Consider the following 21,115-nt stretch of genomic DNA (forward strand, 5'->3'; position numbering starts at 1 on the left):
AGCTGAGAAATTCCAACTCAAAACACTCAACTCCTTTACTTTGTACTGTAAAATATATAAAATTCGGCCGATTATTTTTTTTTCATAAAACTGATATGTCACTCTCACTGACCTGCAGCCGTCCGTACAGCGCTGCCAGGTCCAGAGGTGTCTCCTGTTGGCTGTTCCTCATGGTGGGGTCGGTCAGCTCCTGCAGCAGCACTGACACCACCTCAGAGTGGCCGTACTGGGCCGCACAGTGAAGCGCTGTTTCCCTCTCATGGTTCTGCGGAAGAGTTAAAGGGAAAGAAGGATTGACAGCAGGAAGGATGAAGGGAAGAGAAAGAGGTGATGAGAGAAGGGGTGGAAGTAAATGCAGGAATTATGGGAGTGATGGAAGAGTGGGCAGGAAGCGATAACGTGAGGAGAGGAAGAGGAAGAGGGGGAAAAGCGTGATAGAGGAAGGATGAAGCGGCACAGTGAGGCAGAGTGAAGGTTAAAAGCAAAGAAGGGAGGTGATTGAAGTAATGAGAGAGTTAGAGAGGCAGGTGGCAAAGGATGGGAAGAAGGTGATGAAAGGAGGTTTAAAAAAAAGAGGATGAAAAGGAGGAAGTACAAGTTGGTGGCGATTCATAGCAGAGAAAATAAGAATGTGGTCGGTTAGAAGCAGGGAAAATGTGGGTGAAAGAATTGAGATATAAGGAAAGAGAAGGAGGAGAAGGAAAAAGCAGTTGGTTAGTTATTTATCAGAACCGTGACATGAGGTGAAATTCAAGACGGAAAGCTACGTTCTGCGCAGACATTTCTGCTACACACATGACTCGGTCAGTACATCATTCTTCATGTACAAATTCCAAACGCGTGTCAGGTTTGTGAGAGCTGTCAGGGTAAATCTATAGCTTCCTGTCTGTGAAATAGAATTGTTTTTTTCAAACCCTCTCTGCCTTTTTGATCCAACATTTTCCGCTACTATCACAGACTGAAACAAACATACTCAGAAGCAATTCTCTGATGTTGACTTCTTTGTTTTTTTTAAGTTTAAAAACATCATTTTAACCATGAATTAATATCTCAAAAAGGTGTATATCATATGCGTCACATCTCCTCTCTCAACATTTTGAAGTTCAGTTTTTTATGTTCACTTCTCACTGTTTCAGCTGCTTACTATCCATCCATCCATCCATCCATCATCTTTACCGCTTATTCTTAAGGGCTGCAGGTTGCCAATCCCAGCTGACTTTGGCTGAGAGGCGGGGTGTACCCTAGACACGTCGCCAGTCAATCACAGGGCTGACACATAGACACAGACAACCATTCACACTCACAGTCACACCTCCGGGCAATTTAGAGTCACCAATTAACCTGCATGTGTTTGGACGGTGGGAGGAAGCCGGAGTACCCAGAGAACATGCAAACTCCACACAGAAAGGATCAAAGCTCAAACCTCAAACCTACCAGATTTGAACCTGGAGCCTTCTTGCTGTGAGGCAACAGTGCTAACCGCTCACTAATTTGTTTTAAATTCTGTTAACATATACCCCATTTTGTACTATCAAAAAAGCAAAGAGTAAATGCCTCCAAGATTGAGGCTGGAGTGGGAGTTATGCTGATCTGCATGTAGCCTATAAAATCCAGCTAACATAAACCATATGTGTGGGTCAGTGTAAATTAAAGTGTGACAAGTCTAAATGAGGCCGTAGTTACTGTGTGTGGTTTGGAATCACATTCTTTTGCACATTTCTGTCAATCCATCTGTGATTTTTTTTTCCATTTCTCAAGACATGAATTTAAAAAAAGAAAACATTTTAATCAAGAAAGTTGCTAATAAATGTATGATGTTATTATTTTAGCATTTAGTATTTTAACATTTGATAAATTGTTTACAACACATACTATAGTTGGACAGATATTTTAACTGTTTGTAATGTACAGAATTAAACTTTAACCTATGAAGATGTATTTTATATCATTACACTTCCTCTATTGTCGCTCATTATCCATTCATACACTAGAGGTATAATTATGAATAGATACATTAATAAACACTTCTGTTTACCACTACATTATAGTGTGACATTTATCAAAGTCACCCAGACCTTTAAAATGATGATGCAAGTTAATCTATATAGTTTTTTTTTTTAATATATCTATAAGTGTGTGTGTTTTAAAGGTTATTTTGAACTTGTGAGGGTCTCATGTTTAAAGGAACTACGGCCATTTTCTGGCTCCCCCGGGCCCCTGTCAGGACAAGAACATTGTTGGTGGTCCCATGGGTCCTGCAGCTCTGGGTGAAAACAGCCTCGTAATGACTGGAAAAGTGGACACAGGGACACCCATGAAGGAGAGAGAGACATGATGGATAGCCACACCAGAGCGAGAAGGGAGAGGAGAAGAAAGAGCACCAGTAGGCCTTGCAGGGATTAAAATTGTGCAAATTCCTGTACACTTGAAAATGGATAATCTGGCATATAGGGCCTATTTTACATACACACGTGATAGAAGTCACACACACATACATTTCTGAGGATGTTATAAAAGGGGAGAGAGGAAAGTTTAAAAGGACATGTGCGTGTAGCTGTGTTGCTGTTGGTGATTGTCCAAGAGCGAAACCTACATTTTGAGTAAGTGGCTGAAATTTAACACTGAGTGATGTAACATTTAAAGAGGCAAAAAGAAGGAAGGAGAGGATGAACAAAAGCAAGGGGGAGACAGTAGCAGGGGAGAGGGAGAGGAGATAGAGGAACCTAAGGATTTCCTTAGAAAAGAGGAAAAAGAGGAATCTGTCCCACAGAACAACGTGAACAAATCAAAGAAATCTAGTAATTTTGTGCTCTAGGCCAAAAAATAGTGATAGAGAGAGAGAGATAATCTGTGACATTGCATTGCACCCTAGGGCCACGAAATACAATGTCACATTCACTTTAATCTGGCCAAGAACCCCCCATAAAAACAAACAGAAATAATCTATTGATATGTGGAAAGTTTGGAGTTGTAATACAAAAATGAACTTAGAGTAAGAGTAGTAATAGTACCAGTGGAAGTAGTAGTTTACAGTGTGTTTGGAGCAAACCTTAAATGCACGTTTTCTTTTTAAATATGTGGCACACATTTGGCACATATTGAGGCACAATCAAGCTAACGGGTGTGAGGTGAAATGGCGATTTAGTCTGATTATCAACTTTCCCCCTTAACCACTAGTTTGCCTTTTCATCTAATCAGCAGCTATAAAAAAAATGTGAAATATTCTGTTTCATGTCTCAAAATACTGACATGTCCTTTGTCCCCTCTCTCCTTCTGTTTCCTTATCGTTCGCTCACATTTCCTGCCCCGAATGCACTCAAACTTCCATGGTTAAATTCCAACGCACCGTGACCATACGCCGCTGCTCAGATCTCATCTCATGCCTTTTCTTACTCGGCTTCTCCCCAGAGCCGCGGCCCTCGCCCTCCTTCCCTCCCTCCCTCCTCTCATTTAGCAGTGAGTGAGAGAGATGAAGAGATACTGTACGTGTGAAGGGAAAGAGCCCCTATATGAAGGCACACATACACGTGATCGAGCAGCAAAAAGCACCACAAACGTGCTTGAGAGCTTTCTCTCCTGCTCAGCCAATCAGATCCATCGCTTTTCCCCCAGGACCGCACACCCCTCCATTGATGGCGGAGTGGAAGCTTCCAGAGCAGGTCTGATTGCAGGCCCGCTGTACTGTAAGCACAGTAATCACACACTCGTGCACACTGTAATTCACATTCATCACAGTTTACTGGTATAATTGCAGGTTTTATTATGTTTAATAAACTCCACTCGCTCTGTTCCTGTGTGGATACTCCACTGTATCACTATTTTCCACTGGAATGACTCGATTTTCTCCAGGGATAATTTAAGTTTCATCTTATCTAATCTACTGTATATGCCATCTTCATCACTGTGAAATATACTTCCCAAACCACCAGAAATGCTGCACAATCAGTCATCATTTGCTACTGACAGTGTTTAGTGAATAGCAATGCAGCGTCTGGAGAATGGGTCAGTTATTAAAGGCTAAATGCAATAGCACTTAAAGAACCCCATAGGCTATTTATTTCTATTTCAATCAATTACAGGTATATTTGTAAGCAATTAAACACAACCTTTGCTGTTGATGTATATCTGGATACTTTTCTCCCGACATGCTATGAGGTGGAAGGGAAGAAAAGCACGACACAAAGAGTCCATTATATCTAAAGGCTCCTCAGAGTATGTTATCACACTTGTAGCCTATACCTTCTGCGCTTACTGAAGAAAAGCAAGAAATGCCAAAAACTAACATGATATGAAGCACGGTGAATTGTGGTTGTTATGGATACCAGAAGATAATGTACCTAGCACACTGATTTAGGACGATGGTTAAACGTTTGACTCAAACTGTATTTTGCATGGCCGTGTCGTCATGAGTTCGAGCTACAATCAAGAATTCACATTTTGTGTGACTGATGTAAATTAACTGTTAACAGCATCCAAAACATTAATATCTTGGATCTACAGTAGTTATAGTCTAGTGTTACTATATGAGGCTTGTTAAAATCAAGCAATCTTCCTTTGTGGGCTTCCACTGCCTTGATTTCCCACCAGGTGTTGCAGCCGAAGCTCGGCCAATGCTCCTGCCCCCCCAATACATCTGTAATTGTATTCCGGCACTGACAGGAGATGGAGGTTATGAGGGAGCAATTTAACTCTGGAGAAAAATGGTGGAAAAGTTGTTTTTTTTGTGTCTCTCTGACTTGCTGGAGTTACTTTACTCTACTCAGTGGGCCGTGGGTTAAAAAAAAAAAAAATGTATTATTATTGTTTATTCCAATGCAGTTCCTAGCTTCCTGCTTCCTGCTGCTTGATAGGATTATGTGGTGCACTTTGGTCTAAATACCATCTCACTCAAACTCTGCGCTCCTGCATATTTGGTGTGAAACCACAGGCAGATTTATGAACATAGGGTGGCCTAAGGAGGTAAAATTATCCAGTAATTCAAAAGAAACAGAGAAAACTAGAGAGTTTAAAAAATAAATATAGTTCTGTTTTGCAAAATTACATTTTTCTGTTAATAATCTCTATGACCCTTTATTGGGGTCTCGACCCCCCAGGGTGAGAACTACTGTATTAAAAAGAACCTCCTCAGGGGTGATAGCAGTTTCAGTCCTGTGTTAAAAATGTTGGTTGTTTATTATAAAGAAAATTGTGGGGTACTATACAATTCAATGCTGAGTGAAGACTGTGGGAATGCCAAGGTCACAACAATGGAAATGTGAACATCTACCCTTCCATCACAACTGGGCAACTCCACTTTCTGATGAAGACAGTGCGATACAATCTAAAGCCCTAGACCAGCCACTGAATAGACCATACAGATTATGCCTTCAACAGGATCATAATTACATATTCAGATTTGACAAAAAGAGAAAACCAACATGCAGAAGTAATGAAGCAAACCAATCACACAGACGCACAAATGTTGACTGATACGTCTCAACACAGATATGATAACCACAGGGACGGAGCTAGAGACTATTGTGCTGCTGCCGCTGACCCGTTCTGTCTCTGCAGCCTTAAACGGACAATAAAGCTTTGTCAGTCCAATAGCATGCGTGAGGTGCGGCGGATTGGACTGACAAAGCTTTAGATAGGGAAAACGCAATTCCCAGACCGAAAGGAGAGTTGACAAAGAGATGAACAGAGATGCAGAGTGACAGGTCGAGGGACATACAGCAGAAAAGGGGGGGGAGAGGGAGAGAGAGAGAGTGGGAGAAGTAGAGAAAATCCTCCCTCCATGTTCTCCGGCGCGGGCTATATATTTCCATTACGCTTGCCCTGACAGCTCTCCGATATCATCTAGCGCTCGGTGTATTGTTGCTGATTGGGCTCTGAGCAACAGCCATCTACTAATGACACATCAACAGGCAAGGCAGCACATTATTGACATGCCCATACAAATGCATGTCAGTGCTCTTCTTCCAGCAGCACACGGCGCTCATACACAGTCAATGGTCACAACTATAAGGAGTATGTGTAATGAAATGTGTCCTTGCTCTTTTTACTAAGACAGCTGCGTGTTTAAGGAGGAATTTGCCACCATTTTCTATGACACATCTTTACTATCTATGCAGCATCCCCTTCATTACTTTCTTAACTGAAGGACACACACAAAATCTACTACTGCACACTAGCAGTATTACAGTATATTCACCTGCAAGCGCACACACATCTCCCATGGTAAACACTATCAGTCTTATCTAAATTCATCTCCATGGGGCCAAACAAACAGCTACATCCATGCAAATAAGCAGGCCTTATCAGACAGGCCCGGGCTGAGATGAAACCAGAGCGAATGAAGCGCAGAGGTATTTGTTTGAACACACAACGTGTTAATGCTGATGGACTGATTTGCAGGATGAGCTTCGTCTACTTTACAGCATCTCATAATCCCAGCAGCTCAGCCCGCTGCCGGGGGAGAGCTGGGTAAATAAAAAAGGGAATGAAAGACACGAGACATAAGGTGAAACGCTGCTCCTTCTCGCTCTCGTCTTCCGTTGTGAATATGGATTCATCTCTCCATTTACATGTACACAGCATATATTCAGTAAATGAAGCAAACTTATCTTAACATTTTATGACTTTACCTAACACTTTACCTAAAAAATGCGACTTTAATTGTAGTAATATATGATACTCTAATAAAAACTATGTTTAAAAACATATAAGAGTATATTATGTTTTACGTAAGGAACGAGGAGAGACGAGGGGAGCTGGAGAGACATGACAATAATTAGCACCCTGCTGTGGTGGTAAAGAGGCTGAGGGGAATAAAAAGCCACAAGGAAGAAATGGAGGAGGGGGAAAAAAAGCAGTTAGAGTGAGAGTGAACATGGAAAATGAATGAAGTAAGAGAGAAGTCGATGCAAAAGAGAGCTGAGGAGATAAAAGGAGGAGATGACTGGAGCAAAACACTGATTGTGGAGAAAGAGAGGCGAGCAGCGATCCACATTTTGACATTTTGACTTTGAAACTGAGATTTTGAGTGTTGGCAACTGCTTATAGGGCTATTTTCTCACACTTTACTTCTATGAACTACAGTATAAAATCATACCTTTCGCTATCATTTATATTCAGTAAAAGGATCACTATTTCTATCTGTACGTATTAGTCAAATGATCAAGTTCAAGTTCAAACATGAAACATTTTTTAAAAATTCTTATGTGAAGTACTGGATTTTCAGAAATTCACCCTTTTGTAGAGTCTTAGACTAACTCCACTCAACACAAAAAAATTTTGATCTTGATTCATCATATTTGAAAATAACTTTTAAGAAAATATTTTTCTATCCTTGACCAATCATGAAATCTGTAATTATGGATAAAAAGAAAGAATTCAATAAGCTATGTTCAAAGAAATGTCTAAATGAGGTTTTATCAAGTTGGATCAGACTGCTGGTTACAGTGGGACCATCCAGAAACAGACTCCCACTGATGTAGTGCCCTTGAGCAGCTCCAGGGATGCTGCTGTGTAATTGAAATATAAACTCTGACTCCCTGACAGTTAGCAACGTAAGGAGGGGTAAATAAATTAAGCACCATATTCCAGTTTTCTGTCAAATTCCAGAAAGAACGAGAAGAAAAATCCAAAGCAAATGTTTTTCCATGTTTCCATACAACACCTCGATTAACACGCTCACACACAACGTGCTCTCAGCTTAATCACTCAGGGCCGCAGTTTTGTTTTGTTTCACGGCGGGATGAATCAGTTTTCTTTTACTGAGCTTTAATTAGGAAGCCCATTGCCGACAGAGCGTCAGGCTGTGGAAAACATATGACATAACTTTCTTTTTCTTAAACAGATTACTCATTGGAAAACATCCTATGGCTTAGAGTGACTGTGTGTGTTTTGGCAGCAGCCGTCATGGCGGTAGGCGATGTTTGAGCAAGGACTTTCCCAGGGCGGTTTCTCGTAGTAGCGTGTGTTCTCACAGGGACTGTGTTCGCATGTTGACCATCAGGAAACATATGGTTTCATTTTCATGTGTGGTAGCAACATGTGTGCACGATAGGGCATGGGATTACAAAGGCACAAACACCGAAAGACATTCGTGGAAACCACGCAGTGGGCGAGCGACCTCATAACCTTTTACCTTTGTCTTAGTTCACACAGCCTCTAATCACCCAGAGGGCTTTGCTGCACCTGGAGAAAGGCCTGCAGGAAGCATTTAATGCATGCGTCCACGAATGTGTAAGCACAGAGAGAGCTGCAGCATGCAGCACCTCCTAATCTCTCTTATCATCACCCTTGATTTGACTGTGCTGATCTCCTTCTTCAGAAAAAAAGGAGGGTTAAAGAGAGAGGAGGGAAAGAAGGAGAGAGAAAAATAGTACAAGCCTCCGTCTTTCTGTTGATGAAAAAGAAAACATTCTTGGGAGTGTATTTGCAGCACAGGGGGACATACTTGACCCAGTCAGTCACCCACACACACACACACACAAAGAATAACCCTTAAATCGACTAGTCCAGAGGCCCCATGCAGAGGAAGCCCAGAGGCTGTGTGCTGGTTCTCACACACACACACACCATATCTGCTCTACATCAACAGGACCAACAGTCCAGTGGATACAACTACCCCTCACAATGCCATAGTCAGGCACAAAAGCAAAATGATGTTCACGATCCAGCTTCGCTCTGGGCAAGTGCCTTCGGCTACAATGTGCCGTCATTAGTCAGTCAACATACTTTGCTCAGAGGCTTTTTGGCCCCAGGATTTCAACCAGCAGCACTTAGAATAACATGTATCCAGGCGAAGGGCCCATCCTCCCACTGTCAATTATACAATTCAAAGGTTTAAAATGTGAGAAATATATTTGTTTCTCACAACTATTCTGCAAGAATGATAAACCAGATCTAACTAAAAGCTATGCACTAAAATCAAAGTAGTATAGCCCATTCGCTGCACTACTGTATACCTAACATTATAGCCGCAGATGTTTTTAGACTGACTAACGAGAAGCCACTGGTCTAATTATGTCACTATGGTATGAAAACTAACATTTATTAACATTTTGAATTTTAAACTTGCACGAGTTGATTAAAACATCCCTTTAAACACTTTATTTCCTTTACTCTGCTGCAGCGGCATAAACATGGGACGTGAAGCTGCTCAACAGAACTGTCATCAAACAGGAAATTTTTTAAATGCCGGGGACAGCCACATTCACATATTTCTTTTCATGGCATCTGCAGTATGCCTGCAGTATGTCCCTTTTGTTGATTTGTACATTTGAGTTTCTCAGAATGGTCCTTGTAAAGATGGGTGGTTGTAATAAGGACACTTTTGTCGTCAGATGAGCCAGGTGGAACTGGTGAAAACCATTTTATGGGATGCTGTGCCACTCTGCAACTTGCTTATCTTTTGAAATGCTCAGTGGTCCCATGAAGGTCGAATGCAAAAGTGTACAAAGGGGAGAAATGCCATTACTCTCTTTACTCAGTGCCTCCTGCCTTAGTCCAGGCTACTAATGGTGCTTTTTAATGTAAGGTTTTTAAGGTTGCTCTGCGGTGCCCCTGGACAGCTTATTAACTCGGTTTACTTTTCTGAAGTCTGATGTGCCTGTTTATTAGTTACTCCCATCTCTCTCTTCATTTCAAGTTCAAAACAGATACAACACTTTGGGACTCTAGGATCATTTAAAGGGACTTGACGATCTATCATCAGCTAACAAAAACAGGTCGAGGGGCACTTAACTCTTTAATAGGAAAGAAGGATCCTTTATATTAAAGAGTTAAGTGCAGCTGCATTGGCTCTCCTCTGAAGGTTCAAATGTACAAAAACTACTAAACTACTACTAAAGCAGCCCTGTCTCCTAGAAATCACATTTCTATACTCATGTTTTGAGGGAAATGTAACGCCAACTGAATTATGTTTTCTATAAAGGATGTTGTTGATTAGAATACCTGGCAACTCAGAAAAATGTTGATACTGACCGTACCAGTAAAATGTCCACTGGAAACATATTCCGTATAATGTATTTCATTTGTTTTCTGTCAAAACTGAAATTGCAATTTATTTCCCAATGTTAACAAACGCGCTTTTGTTGCCTGAACTTAACCACAGGCGGGAGAGCACAACCAAACTCTGGATTCTGGGGTGACGCCATCCACTCCAACCATCTCCCTGCTACTCCACAATGGCACATAAATGTTGTGTTTCATTCACAGATAAGTTGTCTCTGAACATAATCCAGGTAATGATTATATTTGTCACCAAAAATAAATTATAGAAGCAAGTTAGTAATATAAAGTATATGACAAGGATTTTCTAAAAAAAAAAAAAAAAAAAAAAAAAAGAGACTCATCAGTTCATGAGTCAATCTGAGTGGAAGATTGAGATCACGAACAAACGGTGCCTCAGTCCTCAAAATATGCATTTGGCCCTGCCAGCAGAGTGCGAGCCTCGAGTAAACAAGCGATCATTCACCATCATGCGCGCGCACACACACTATGTATAATCATCTTCTGCAGTCAGATGGCCTCCACGTCTCACACACACACACACACACACACACACACACACACACACACACACACACACACACTAAAAACCAGCTGTGAATGAGAACTACTGGGACCAATTAGGCAGTAAACAGTGGGCAGGAACTGGTTTACCGCCAACTAATAACTTGCGCTAACCTCGAATAATCCTCTATTGGCTGCAGTCTGGAGCCAGCCCACCTACATGCTTATGCTACCCCTCTTTCCGTCGATTTCTCCCCTTTTTCTTTATACTCTCAAGACCTTGCACACTCGTTATAGCTACCTAACGTCACTATTAATCACCTCATGCACAAAGGTGAGCACAAATGTTGCTGCTCTCTCTCTCAAGTGAGAAGAGAGCAGATATTAAGACAAAGAGTGTGCCCCTCTGGAGCAGGCAGATAACACTGAGCTGCTCACAGAGATACACACTCAACCTCTGACACAAGTAATAGTGTGTGTGGGCAGAGTAATATCGTTGAGAACGGGGTAATGTGCAGCCAATGGCTTGCTAGCTGTAAGTCTTGATGATGGGTGTGAGTGTGTGCGGGGCTCCGTATATCACCCTGACTAATGTATGCAGGCCCTGCTCTCTACTGCAGACAAGACAGACAGTGGAAAAATATGGAGCCTGGGCATCGTAAACACACAAACACTCCATAAATCTTACAGTAAGATTTATGCCCGCAACCTGAGAACAGCTGTACCATCACACCGACAACACATAACTGCAAGACCGTTGTACAAATATGCATCATACAGCATTATAATGCGCCGGCACTGGATTTAAAAATGGTGCTAAATCATTATTTTGCAAAATCCAGTGCTTAAGGCAAGTTTAAACACTGCACCTTTAAAAATGTCAAACGGCAGCTGTGCTGGAGTGTCTGTGTGATGCAGTGTTTGTGTGCAACAGTGTGACAAACAGCAGAGTTGTGCTAATGTGACCTCTGTAGCTTAGCATCTTCACCGGTGTTTATCATGCAGAACGAGAGATGAAAACTGTTAGATAAAACCAGCCATTTCGCAGCTTGTTGTTGACAAACGTGGCTCAAAGTGAGACGCGTGATACAAAGAGATAGAGAGAAAAGCTCAGTTCTATCCCCAAACATAAACACTACATACACTATCTAGATAAGTGTACACTCAAACTACTATACACATGTGAATGGTTCATTTATACATTACAGTCCTTAAACACAACTAGCCTCAACATCACCACTGCATCCTTAATAGAACAAAAGTTTCCCAAAAACACTGTAGAACAGCAGCAGTGTCTTGGTAACATCCAGCATTTTGCATTGGTTTCACCATTATTATAATATCCACTGGTTAAGAAAAAAACTTTTAATCTACCAAAACTGTGATGAGGTCACAGTCAAAATCTTTGCATATGTTGGGAGCAGAGGTTTTATGTGCACAACACACCAAAATGTGACACATTAATCTGCCTGTCTCTATCGTTGGCTCTCTTTGGTTGGAAGATTACTTGCTGCACCTTAAGCTAGCAAATCCTGCTTCTTACACACAAACAGCATTCAGGTTTGATGTGGTTATTGCAGAAGAGACTGAAGAAAACACTGATAAAGTCTGACTACATTTTACCACCAAGACAACGTCAATGTTTAGATCAGTGCATCGCAAACTAAAAACGTCCAAAAGCATGTCACAGTAGATCTTGATATACCTGAACAAAATGCGAGAGCACACACACATTAACCGTGCACTGCAGTCAGCATCTATACACAGTATCTTCTCAATCAGCATCTTCCGTCCTGTGTGTGTCCACGCTGCCTGCACAGCAGCAGGCTCAGCTCTACAAATTATTGACCGGGTAAAAAAAAAAGAAAATTACCCGTGTTCACTTGCTGACAAACCTCTTCATTTCAGGGGCAAGGGACACCATTTATCACAGCAAACAATTAGGCTCTAACAACTCTCAGAGGGAAATGATTTGGCTAATGGTGACGAGAGGAAAATGTGCTTATTAGGCAGAGTAAATACCACTCCAATAACCTGGGGGGTCGATTAACACATTGCCATCAGGGGTCGCAATATCACAGGGGTAGCCGTGACATCACCAATACGCCGCGAGCCCAGATGGACAGAAAAACAGTGCGAGAGGAGAAGAAGGTCATTTTTGCTGATGAGGAATGACAGCAGCGGCAGACTGAATGCTCCTAGAGCTGAAACGCTCACCCGACTGTCAGAGAAAGATCACTGGGAACTGTAAAGGATCGGCTCTGTTGGACAGGAGCCATAACGAGAAGTCCTGAGGCAGCGCTGGTTTACATGTCCCGAGAAACACAACAGAAAAACTCAATTTAGATTAAGCTGATTTTTCTTTTCTTGTTTTGGAACAGTTGGTGCACACAGGGAGAGCGTTTCTTTATGCCACAGTTAACTCTTCCACATGTAAATGATTCACTTTGGCAGTGTTGTGGTCATTTTTGATGTGTTTTTTGTACCACCAGGGATCTCTCACCATGGCCTGCTGCATTGCCGAAGGACAGTGGTCTGAGGTAGACCTAGTACTCGGGTTCTGCAGTTGACCGACAGCCTTCCTTAACCATTAGACCTCCCTGCTCTATGTGTTTATACACACATGTATATGTATTAGTTAAAAACATTTTAGAATGGATATTTTTTCTTCAGAGAGACATAAGGCAGATCTGATAAAATCTAAATGTTGATGATTGGATTATGGGATTATGGTGCTGTTTACCTGTTGGTTGACCCGGCAGTGCGAGGGCCCGTGGTGGATGAGGATTCGGACAATGTCCACATCTCCCCGCCAGGCGGCCAGATGCAGGGGAAAGCAACCCTTGCTGTCGGCCACATTTGTGGAAGCCTCAAACTGGAGTAGCTTTAATACCACGTCCCTGAGAGAGAAGGTTACATACATGTAAAAAGATCAATATATCAACAGACTGAAAGATGGAGGGATGCAGAGAGGGAGCAGAAGGAGAGATGGGCTCCGAGACCTGAAATCCATATACAGTATTTGCCACATTTCCCTTGACAACACAAAGACTTCGATATTCAAAACCAGGTTTGTGTAGTTCCAACATGTAAATGTGAGGCTGAACTTTAAAATGTTGCCCTGTCTACTTTAGTTTTTTTCTCCTTCACTGATTGGCAGCAAGTTGGCACCTGCTTCAAGCACCTTGTCTAAAACCAGGAGGGATGTTTGGTGATATGAGGGAATGATCAGCGCACAACCCAGTGAAAGAGGCAGAGGGAGCAACGAGTTCAACAGGAAATGATTACGAATTGAGAAGTCAGTTGCTTCCATGTTTCCCTCTAATAAACTAATCTCAATTGCAGAAAAAGATAAAGCGACAAATCATAGTACCTCTGTTTGTGCTGGAAACCCGTTTAGCTGCTGCTCAGTGGTGATACGGTTTCATATTAGGAAGTGTCCAGCTGAAGTTGTCACCTCTCTCTGAAGAGGCAGGGTGAAGTGCTTCATTTGCATTCGAAATGTCAGGGGGAGAAACGGAGGAGGGAAAAGGGCAAAATCTCTCCCAGGAGCAGGGGCCACAGCGGCACCGAGATGCCTTAAAGAACTGCTTTGTTCATTTGAATAACTGATTTTCTGTAATTCACTCACATTTAACAGCAAAATCCCACTAGCAGGAATTGTCAGGGTGAAATATGAGAATATTCACCTCCTTGCTGATTGGACTGAACCTGGATGCATCAGCAAAAGGCTTTTTCCAACCAAATAAAAATGATGAAAACAAAAAACCTTGCCTCACCCACTCACCCAAAATCTCTGAATACAGCACTGCCTGTTGACAAGTTTCTACTGTCTACATCTTAATTGCCAGTTCTCTTTTTACTCTCCCACCTTAAATCACTCCTCTGCAGCTTTTTGTTGGCGGCCTAATTTTCTTCCTGAGGCTGCATTTTTCTCTCCCTCCCTCTCCTCTCCTGTTGATCTGAAGGAGGAGATCCATATAATTGCCCCCAAAACACAGTGCTAATCCTTCAGTTCCGCCAAACTGGGATAGTGGTCAGGCTTGCAGCTAATCCACAATGTGTAACGGATTTCTCAGCAGGCCCAGGTGAAGAAAAGCAGCTAAAGTGGTTCAGTGCAGACACACAGAGCATACACGCAGTCAAAATTCTGCAGAAATATAATGTTTAAAATCTTGTATTTTTGATTTGGTCGCTCAGGGGTTGATCCTGGATCAATGTCGGACTGTTTTAATGCGTAGATGTGAAAGCAGTTACACTGCACTTAAAGATTTAATTTAACTCCCTCCTGCAATGCTCATACAAATATTTATGAAAGAGTCATGCAAGTAAAATCTAACTGAGACAAAAAATAGTGGAGCAGTTCAACATGGGTATAAAGCTATTAGATAGACTATAATACTTCACTGTTGGTCAGACAAAATGCATGTATGGAAAAGACATGCAAGTGCAAAGCTCTTCAAATTGTTTTGTATGGAATTATGCGTTATTAGTCTTACCTGTGTCCATTAAGTGACGCATGATGTAAAGGTGTGTATCCCGTGCTGTCTGTGCAGTTGACATTCAGGCCCTTCCACATGCTGGAGAGAAAACAGAGATACATCAGAGTCAATCCTCCAAGTGAGACACACACAGCGTCCTTTTACATCAGCTCCCACCACTGAAGTGCCTGTTTACCACACGTTTTGAGACACTGTTAGCTCATTGTCACACACATTTCGAACTGCTTCTCATTTAAACAACATGGCACAGACTGTAACAGTTTAATGTCTTTAATTCAATTCATTTGTTTGGGTCTGTTACCTCCTCTGTCTGCTGCTGCACCTGTTCTGCACCAGCCAATTAGGAATCACTCTCATGGAAGGCGCCAAGTGTAGGACAGGCAGAGGGAGGTAGCACTGTTTAGTTGAGAAAATGCTTTTTGTGACGGGAGATTTATCTCTTTTAACGATTACGTTATATTTGTTCAGTGTTAAATTACTATATTTATCTACTAAGAAACAGATGACTACCTCCTGTGAGTTAATTGATTTATGAACTGTGGTTTTTCCTGTGGTGGTAGGAGCTACAATTAGTATAAAAAGGGGTTTGGAGCTCTTTCAAGAAGATTAAGGAGGCCCAAATAGCTTATTTTCTTGTTTGTTGGTTTTTCTCTTTAAATAAGTATTGGGTTTTGTTTTTTTTATTCTTCACACAAAAGAATTTTACTTCCCAAGGCGAGAAGTATAATTTCTCATTTGGGGCCACAGCCAGAGCAGTTTAAGTCCTATTCCATCACACTGGCAAATAAAGAAAGTGAGTGAGGTCGACTCTTGTGCTTGCAAAAGGCTGAGCATGCAAATAAAACCACACAAAACAGACCCTCATAGGGATAGCTAGCTGCGCACATATACACACATATAATATACACACATAGAAACAGACATAAAAGCACACTATTACACAAATAGAGCCCAGGGTTTTCCCAGGGCTGTAATTAAATGACCTCTCTTTTTCACATGAACTCCTCCAAGCGCGTCAGAGAGAAGTACTAATTAGTTGAATTCCAGTCTGAGCTGCTCTGGGCTGAAAAACTGAATCAAGTCACTTCTCAAAGCAACTGTATTATTTTTTATTCAAGACGACCCAATACTGTGGCCTATGGCATGGGAAGTCACAAAATGCATATGTATGTCTCATAGTATCTATTACTGAAACAAATGTGAAGTAGGGCTGCAGAATATAATTTGTTTTTACCGACATGAGATATGACAGCATTTGTTTTTTAAATAAGTTCAATTCATTTTTCAATTTATTACTAATTTAGGCAATTTAGGATCTGAACTGCACTCTAATGATGTCTAAATTTCCAGATTCTGTCTCTTAAGGTCAATTTTCCATTTTCAGAGACTTTCAGAGAGCTGAAGCTGCCAGCAAACAGTTAAGCACTGTGGAGACTGCAGAACATTCATCCAGTTTGACAGACATCAACACAATGATCAAGGTCAGTGGTGTTGTGCAGTGGGCGCGTGCGTGCCAACACACAACTAACCCTGAATTAAAAGTGGTATTAAGGGCTGGCAGCACACACACACACACACACACACACACACACACACACACACAAAAGAGAGCACAGTCGATCAATAGAAGTCTGTAGTAGAGAGGCATGCAGCACATTTACTGCTGAATTCAATGCAGAACTATATGATTTGATGTAGCCGCAGCATGCGCTAATCCTTCTTCCTTAGTTTAGCAGTGATCAAGGTGCCTTTAAATCGAGTCAGGTCCAAAAGTGCCCCCAAAGCTGTAAAAAAACAAAGCATTATGGAATCTAAAGCAACCAAAATGTGTATTTGAACGCATGTTTTTACCATCAACAAAATAAGAGAAACAAATCAGACCAGACACACACAAACACACAGAGGTCAGAGGGCAGGAGACCACAGACAGAGAGACACAGCACAAGCTTGTTTCTATTGGGTCAGCTGATCTCTGCACACTGCGAGTGTGTGTGTGTGTGTGTGACTATCGATCGTGTTACTGTGCTGACCCCTTTCAGCGCTGACCTCTTCCAGCGCTGACCTATAGAACCAGTAGGACGGGTTGTTAAAATGAGCAGACGGACAGAAGCTGAGAGGAGACAACAGAGCGCAGCAAGCCAAAATCTGATGGAGGCAGAAATAGAGACAATTAATGCCAGTTTCAGCTCAACTGTCAAGTAAATTTGGATGGATGTCATTTCCGCCATAAGAATGAAGAGTGTTACAAAACACATTCCTGTTGTCTTTTTTTGTCAGTGTGTGTGTGTGTGTGTGTGTGTGTGTGTGTGTGTGTGTGTGTATTTCTAGCACATTTTTGATACGGGGGAAAACAAGGCAAATTATCTCAAGTATATATATATATATATATGTATATATATATATATATATATATATATATATATATATAGCATATGCATCTCTATTGCCTTTTATTTAATATTTCTTTTTTATAATGATACACATTTCCAAAACAAGCCGTAAACTGCCACTGTAATATTTAATCAATCAATCAATCAATCTTTATTCATATAGCACCAGTTCACAACAGCGTTATCTCAAGACGCTTTACATGAAGAGCAGGTCTAGACCAAACTCTTTAATTAGAGAGAGACCCAACGATTCATGAATTCAAAATTAAGGATTCAAGAATTCCTACATGAGCAAGCATCAGATATTATATTATAGTGAGCAACAGTGGCAGGAAAAACTCCCCTTTAACGAGAAGAAACCTCGAACAGACCCAGGCTCAATGTGGGCGGCTTCTGTAGGGGTCCGCGTTGGGTGGAGTTGGTCCGCGTTGGGTGGAGTTAAAGTGGGTTATATTAAAATGCTCCCTGTCCTCCAGTGTTTCTAATTCAGTACGGCTAATGTTCCAAATACTCCTGTGAGCTGCTTTGTATATCTGATAACTGTTCACTCAACAAACCGGACCTTGAACACACACATACACACCCACACACATATGCACCAGTGTTTTTACCTTCAAACAACATATCTGTGCGCCAATTCATTAACAGCTTGCTATACAAAGAGTCTTTCATGTGAGCAGCGCTCAGCACAGCCCCAAACACAATCCACCTCTCCCACACACCCACTAATGCACCGTATTAATGCACAAACACAGCAGTCATACCCCGACTAGCACAACCCTCATAAAGAAAGCTGCACAAGCAAATATATGTGGCCACTTTGTGAGGGAATGTGTAAACCTTGTACACGGTGTGCGCGAGCCTCGCAGTGACAGCCAGAGCTGAACGAGGTGTTGTGTTTTCTTTCACTGTTACGTATGTGTGCAGAGTGACACTGACAGTGGGTGTCACTAGTGGGTGCTTTAACACTTAGCAAGCATTTTGTGGGTGATGACTTTCAGGAGCAGGAATTAAATACCAACCAAAGCATCTTTACAACAGATCTTGAAATTACTTAAAGTTCCACTAATCGCTGTATTTTCACAGTATGTGAGGGGTCGCTCACAGCCACAGACTGAGAATCGTGACGAGACTCAGCATCTCTGCGCCTCTTGTGGCTCATACTTTGTGTTATTTAGCCAATGAAGAGCATCTATCTTGCAGCCCTGCTTTCTCAGGAGTTGGTGAAGACTGAAACAGAGAAAAAGAGGCATGACCTTACAGGTGGACTAAAATGTCTTCAAAGGCTACATGCTAATGCTAACGTTGCTCCATCTCTGCTGAATGTCTAACTAGGCATATTGTTCACTAAAATGTTAGCCATAGCAACTTTACAAGGCAACAGGTCGTGTTCTGTGTCTGTTTTTGAAATCCCTCTGCCCTTGAATGAATTAATTTATGCAGTCTTAAGGCCTGATTTTGCAATAAAACATTATTTCCATGGAGGTGGAGGCCGTCTTTTCAAAATGAAATGTTTATTGAACCACAAGTTTTTATCAACATCTACATTTCAAAAATCACAAATGAGGAGAGGCTGCCTACTTACTGTTTACTGCTGTGTTGTGCTTCACGTTACATTCATGCTGCCGCAGCACAGTGAAGCAAGTCTATGACATGCAGTCTAGTCTAGTACATTTTGTCCACTGCAGCCTTAAGCTGCCAAAAAGAGACGGTTCCTTTTTAGAAAAAAAACATACCACACATTGGATAACAAATTACTAGATCTTGGTGAATCCCTTCCTTACGAGGCCCGTTTTCTTATCACAGCTGTTTATTTCTGCTCTGCCATGCTCCATCTCCAAATTCCTAAACTCAGTTCAGTGCCATATCGCTTCTCCATTGTTTTCCGTGCCTTCAGTAACAGCACAAAGCCAGCCAGCAGAGTTTAAATAGAATTAGTGGGCAACTTGAGATTAGATAATGGAGGAGAGGTGCTGCTGCATGAACGCAGACTCTTGGTGGATTAGTCAAATATGCAGATGACGTCCTACCTAATTAACCTCAGGAGCTGCAGCAGAGGAAAGCTCTGGGTAGAAATGCTGTCTTGGCCTAGCGCTGCTACCATTTCATCGGCATTAAAGTTTAATGATGTGTTTTTATATGTCATTCTTTCTCAGATTCATGCAATAAATCAAGCGTTATTTTGCATCAGAGACTCAATCTTTAACATCTCTCCTCTTCTGTTTTTGACTCTCCTTCTCTCTTGCTGAGGGCTAACACTTTTCTTTTTACTATCAAAGCACTAAAAGGTAAAGGGGTCAAACGCCATGAAAGGCCTTTCAGCAGGCAGAGCAAGGCTGCCCCCCGTTTGAACCCCTCTTCAGTTACAGTTTTTCAGTTTATATCCCTACATTACTACAAGACAGCACACAGATAGGACATTCTATCATGTCAGCTCAGTCCTCTAACACACAAAAAAGAAAATCTGTGTTTGTTTATGTTGGTTGGGGATGTGTTCTCTCCAAACCTACAAACAGGATATTGGTTTGGGTTTTCTCTGAAGCTTAACAAGATGGCAAGACAAGATTCATGCCTGACGACAAGTGAGAGGAAGGAAGTTTTATACCAAAGTTCTTTGTATCTCATTTGTAAAAAGATCCCCTTAAGCTATTTCACAATGTTATTCATCAAACAAGAGCCCCGTAACTCTTCAGAAGTGTCATTTATTATCATTCGTTTTGAAAGAGGACCTGTAATGTCTTTCAAGTAGTAAAAAAAAAAAAAAAAATTCTCATTTTGGATGCAAACTTGTGATTCTGCATTTCAGAATGAAAGCCTTCATTTTCTGGTTCTCACCATGGATATTAAAGCTGGCTTCGCATTGCAGCAAAGTTCAAGCTACATCAAAGCAGAGCATTGTCTTCAAAGCAAAAGGAACGAAGGAACTGGGAAAACCTTTGTAGTCCTGGACTCTTTTTTAGAAGGAAACCTTTTTTTCACAGGTAGGAAAATTAAGTCGATCCAACAGCCTGTTGAAATTCACGGCAACTAATGAAATGGAAATGAAGGGCTTTTCTACAGAAACTGTAGACTCAACAACAGCAATCATTTCTTAGGAAATCAAAAAGGGAACCAAAATGAAGTGAGGTGTGTTTACTATCAGAGCAGATAGCGGCACACAGGAAGTGGACTTGCTTCATATCCTGTTTTGAGAGGCAGAGGCAGAGGAGATACCTGCTGATTAAGAGCAGTGCTGCAAGAGCACACTAACTGATATGACCTGCAGGATGTCACAAACACACACACACACACACACACACACACACATTTTTCTAGAGAGCTGGCCTTTGATGTTTAAACCCGACTCACAGTGAGACAGTCCATCCCCCATGATGCTTTAGGGCATGAATATTCTGCTTTACACTCTAATGTCTTGAGCAGGTGTGCAGGTATGGATAAGGTTTATATAAGCACATGTGTGTGTGTGTGTGCACAGTGTTATAGATCAGTTCAACCACAGAGACAATTACAGTGCAAGGTGAGTGTAAACTCTCAAAAGGCCAATTATATTTCTGCAGAGTGAAGAGAAAACCAGCCTCCCTTTCTTTCTCTTTGTCTTTTGCTTTTCCCATCTTTTTTTTCACTGCTTCAATTTTGCTTATTGGGTACAAATATAAAACCTGAAAAGAAATGTGTTTGCATTGTATTTTAATTATTAAAGAATACTGCAGAAACAACTGA

The 21,115-nt window shown here is 41.5% G+C and overlaps 1 protein-coding gene across 1 annotated transcript in view; it reads right to left on the minus strand.

Annotated features, from left to right (window-relative positions):
• anks1b (ankyrin repeat and sterile alpha motif domain containing 1B) overlaps positions 1-21,115 on the minus strand; it is a 205,926-nt gene that overhangs the window by 138,485 nt on the left and 46,326 nt on the right. Inside the window, exons 2-4 of the mRNA XM_070853570.1 lie at positions 15,003-15,083; positions 13,247-13,403; positions 113-265 (exon numbers count right to left, since the gene is read on the minus strand). Of these exons, the coding sequence (XP_070709671.1) occupies positions 113-265; positions 13,247-13,403; positions 15,003-15,083 (391 nt within the window). The remainder of the gene's footprint in view (positions 1-112; positions 266-13,246; positions 13,404-15,002; positions 15,084-21,115) is intronic.

This window comes from Pempheris klunzingeri, chromosome 22, assembly GCF_042242105.1.
Source record: "Pempheris klunzingeri isolate RE-2024b chromosome 22, fPemKlu1.hap1, whole genome shotgun sequence".
NCBI lineage: Eukaryota > Metazoa > Chordata > Actinopteri > Acropomatiformes > Pempheridae > Pempheris > Pempheris klunzingeri.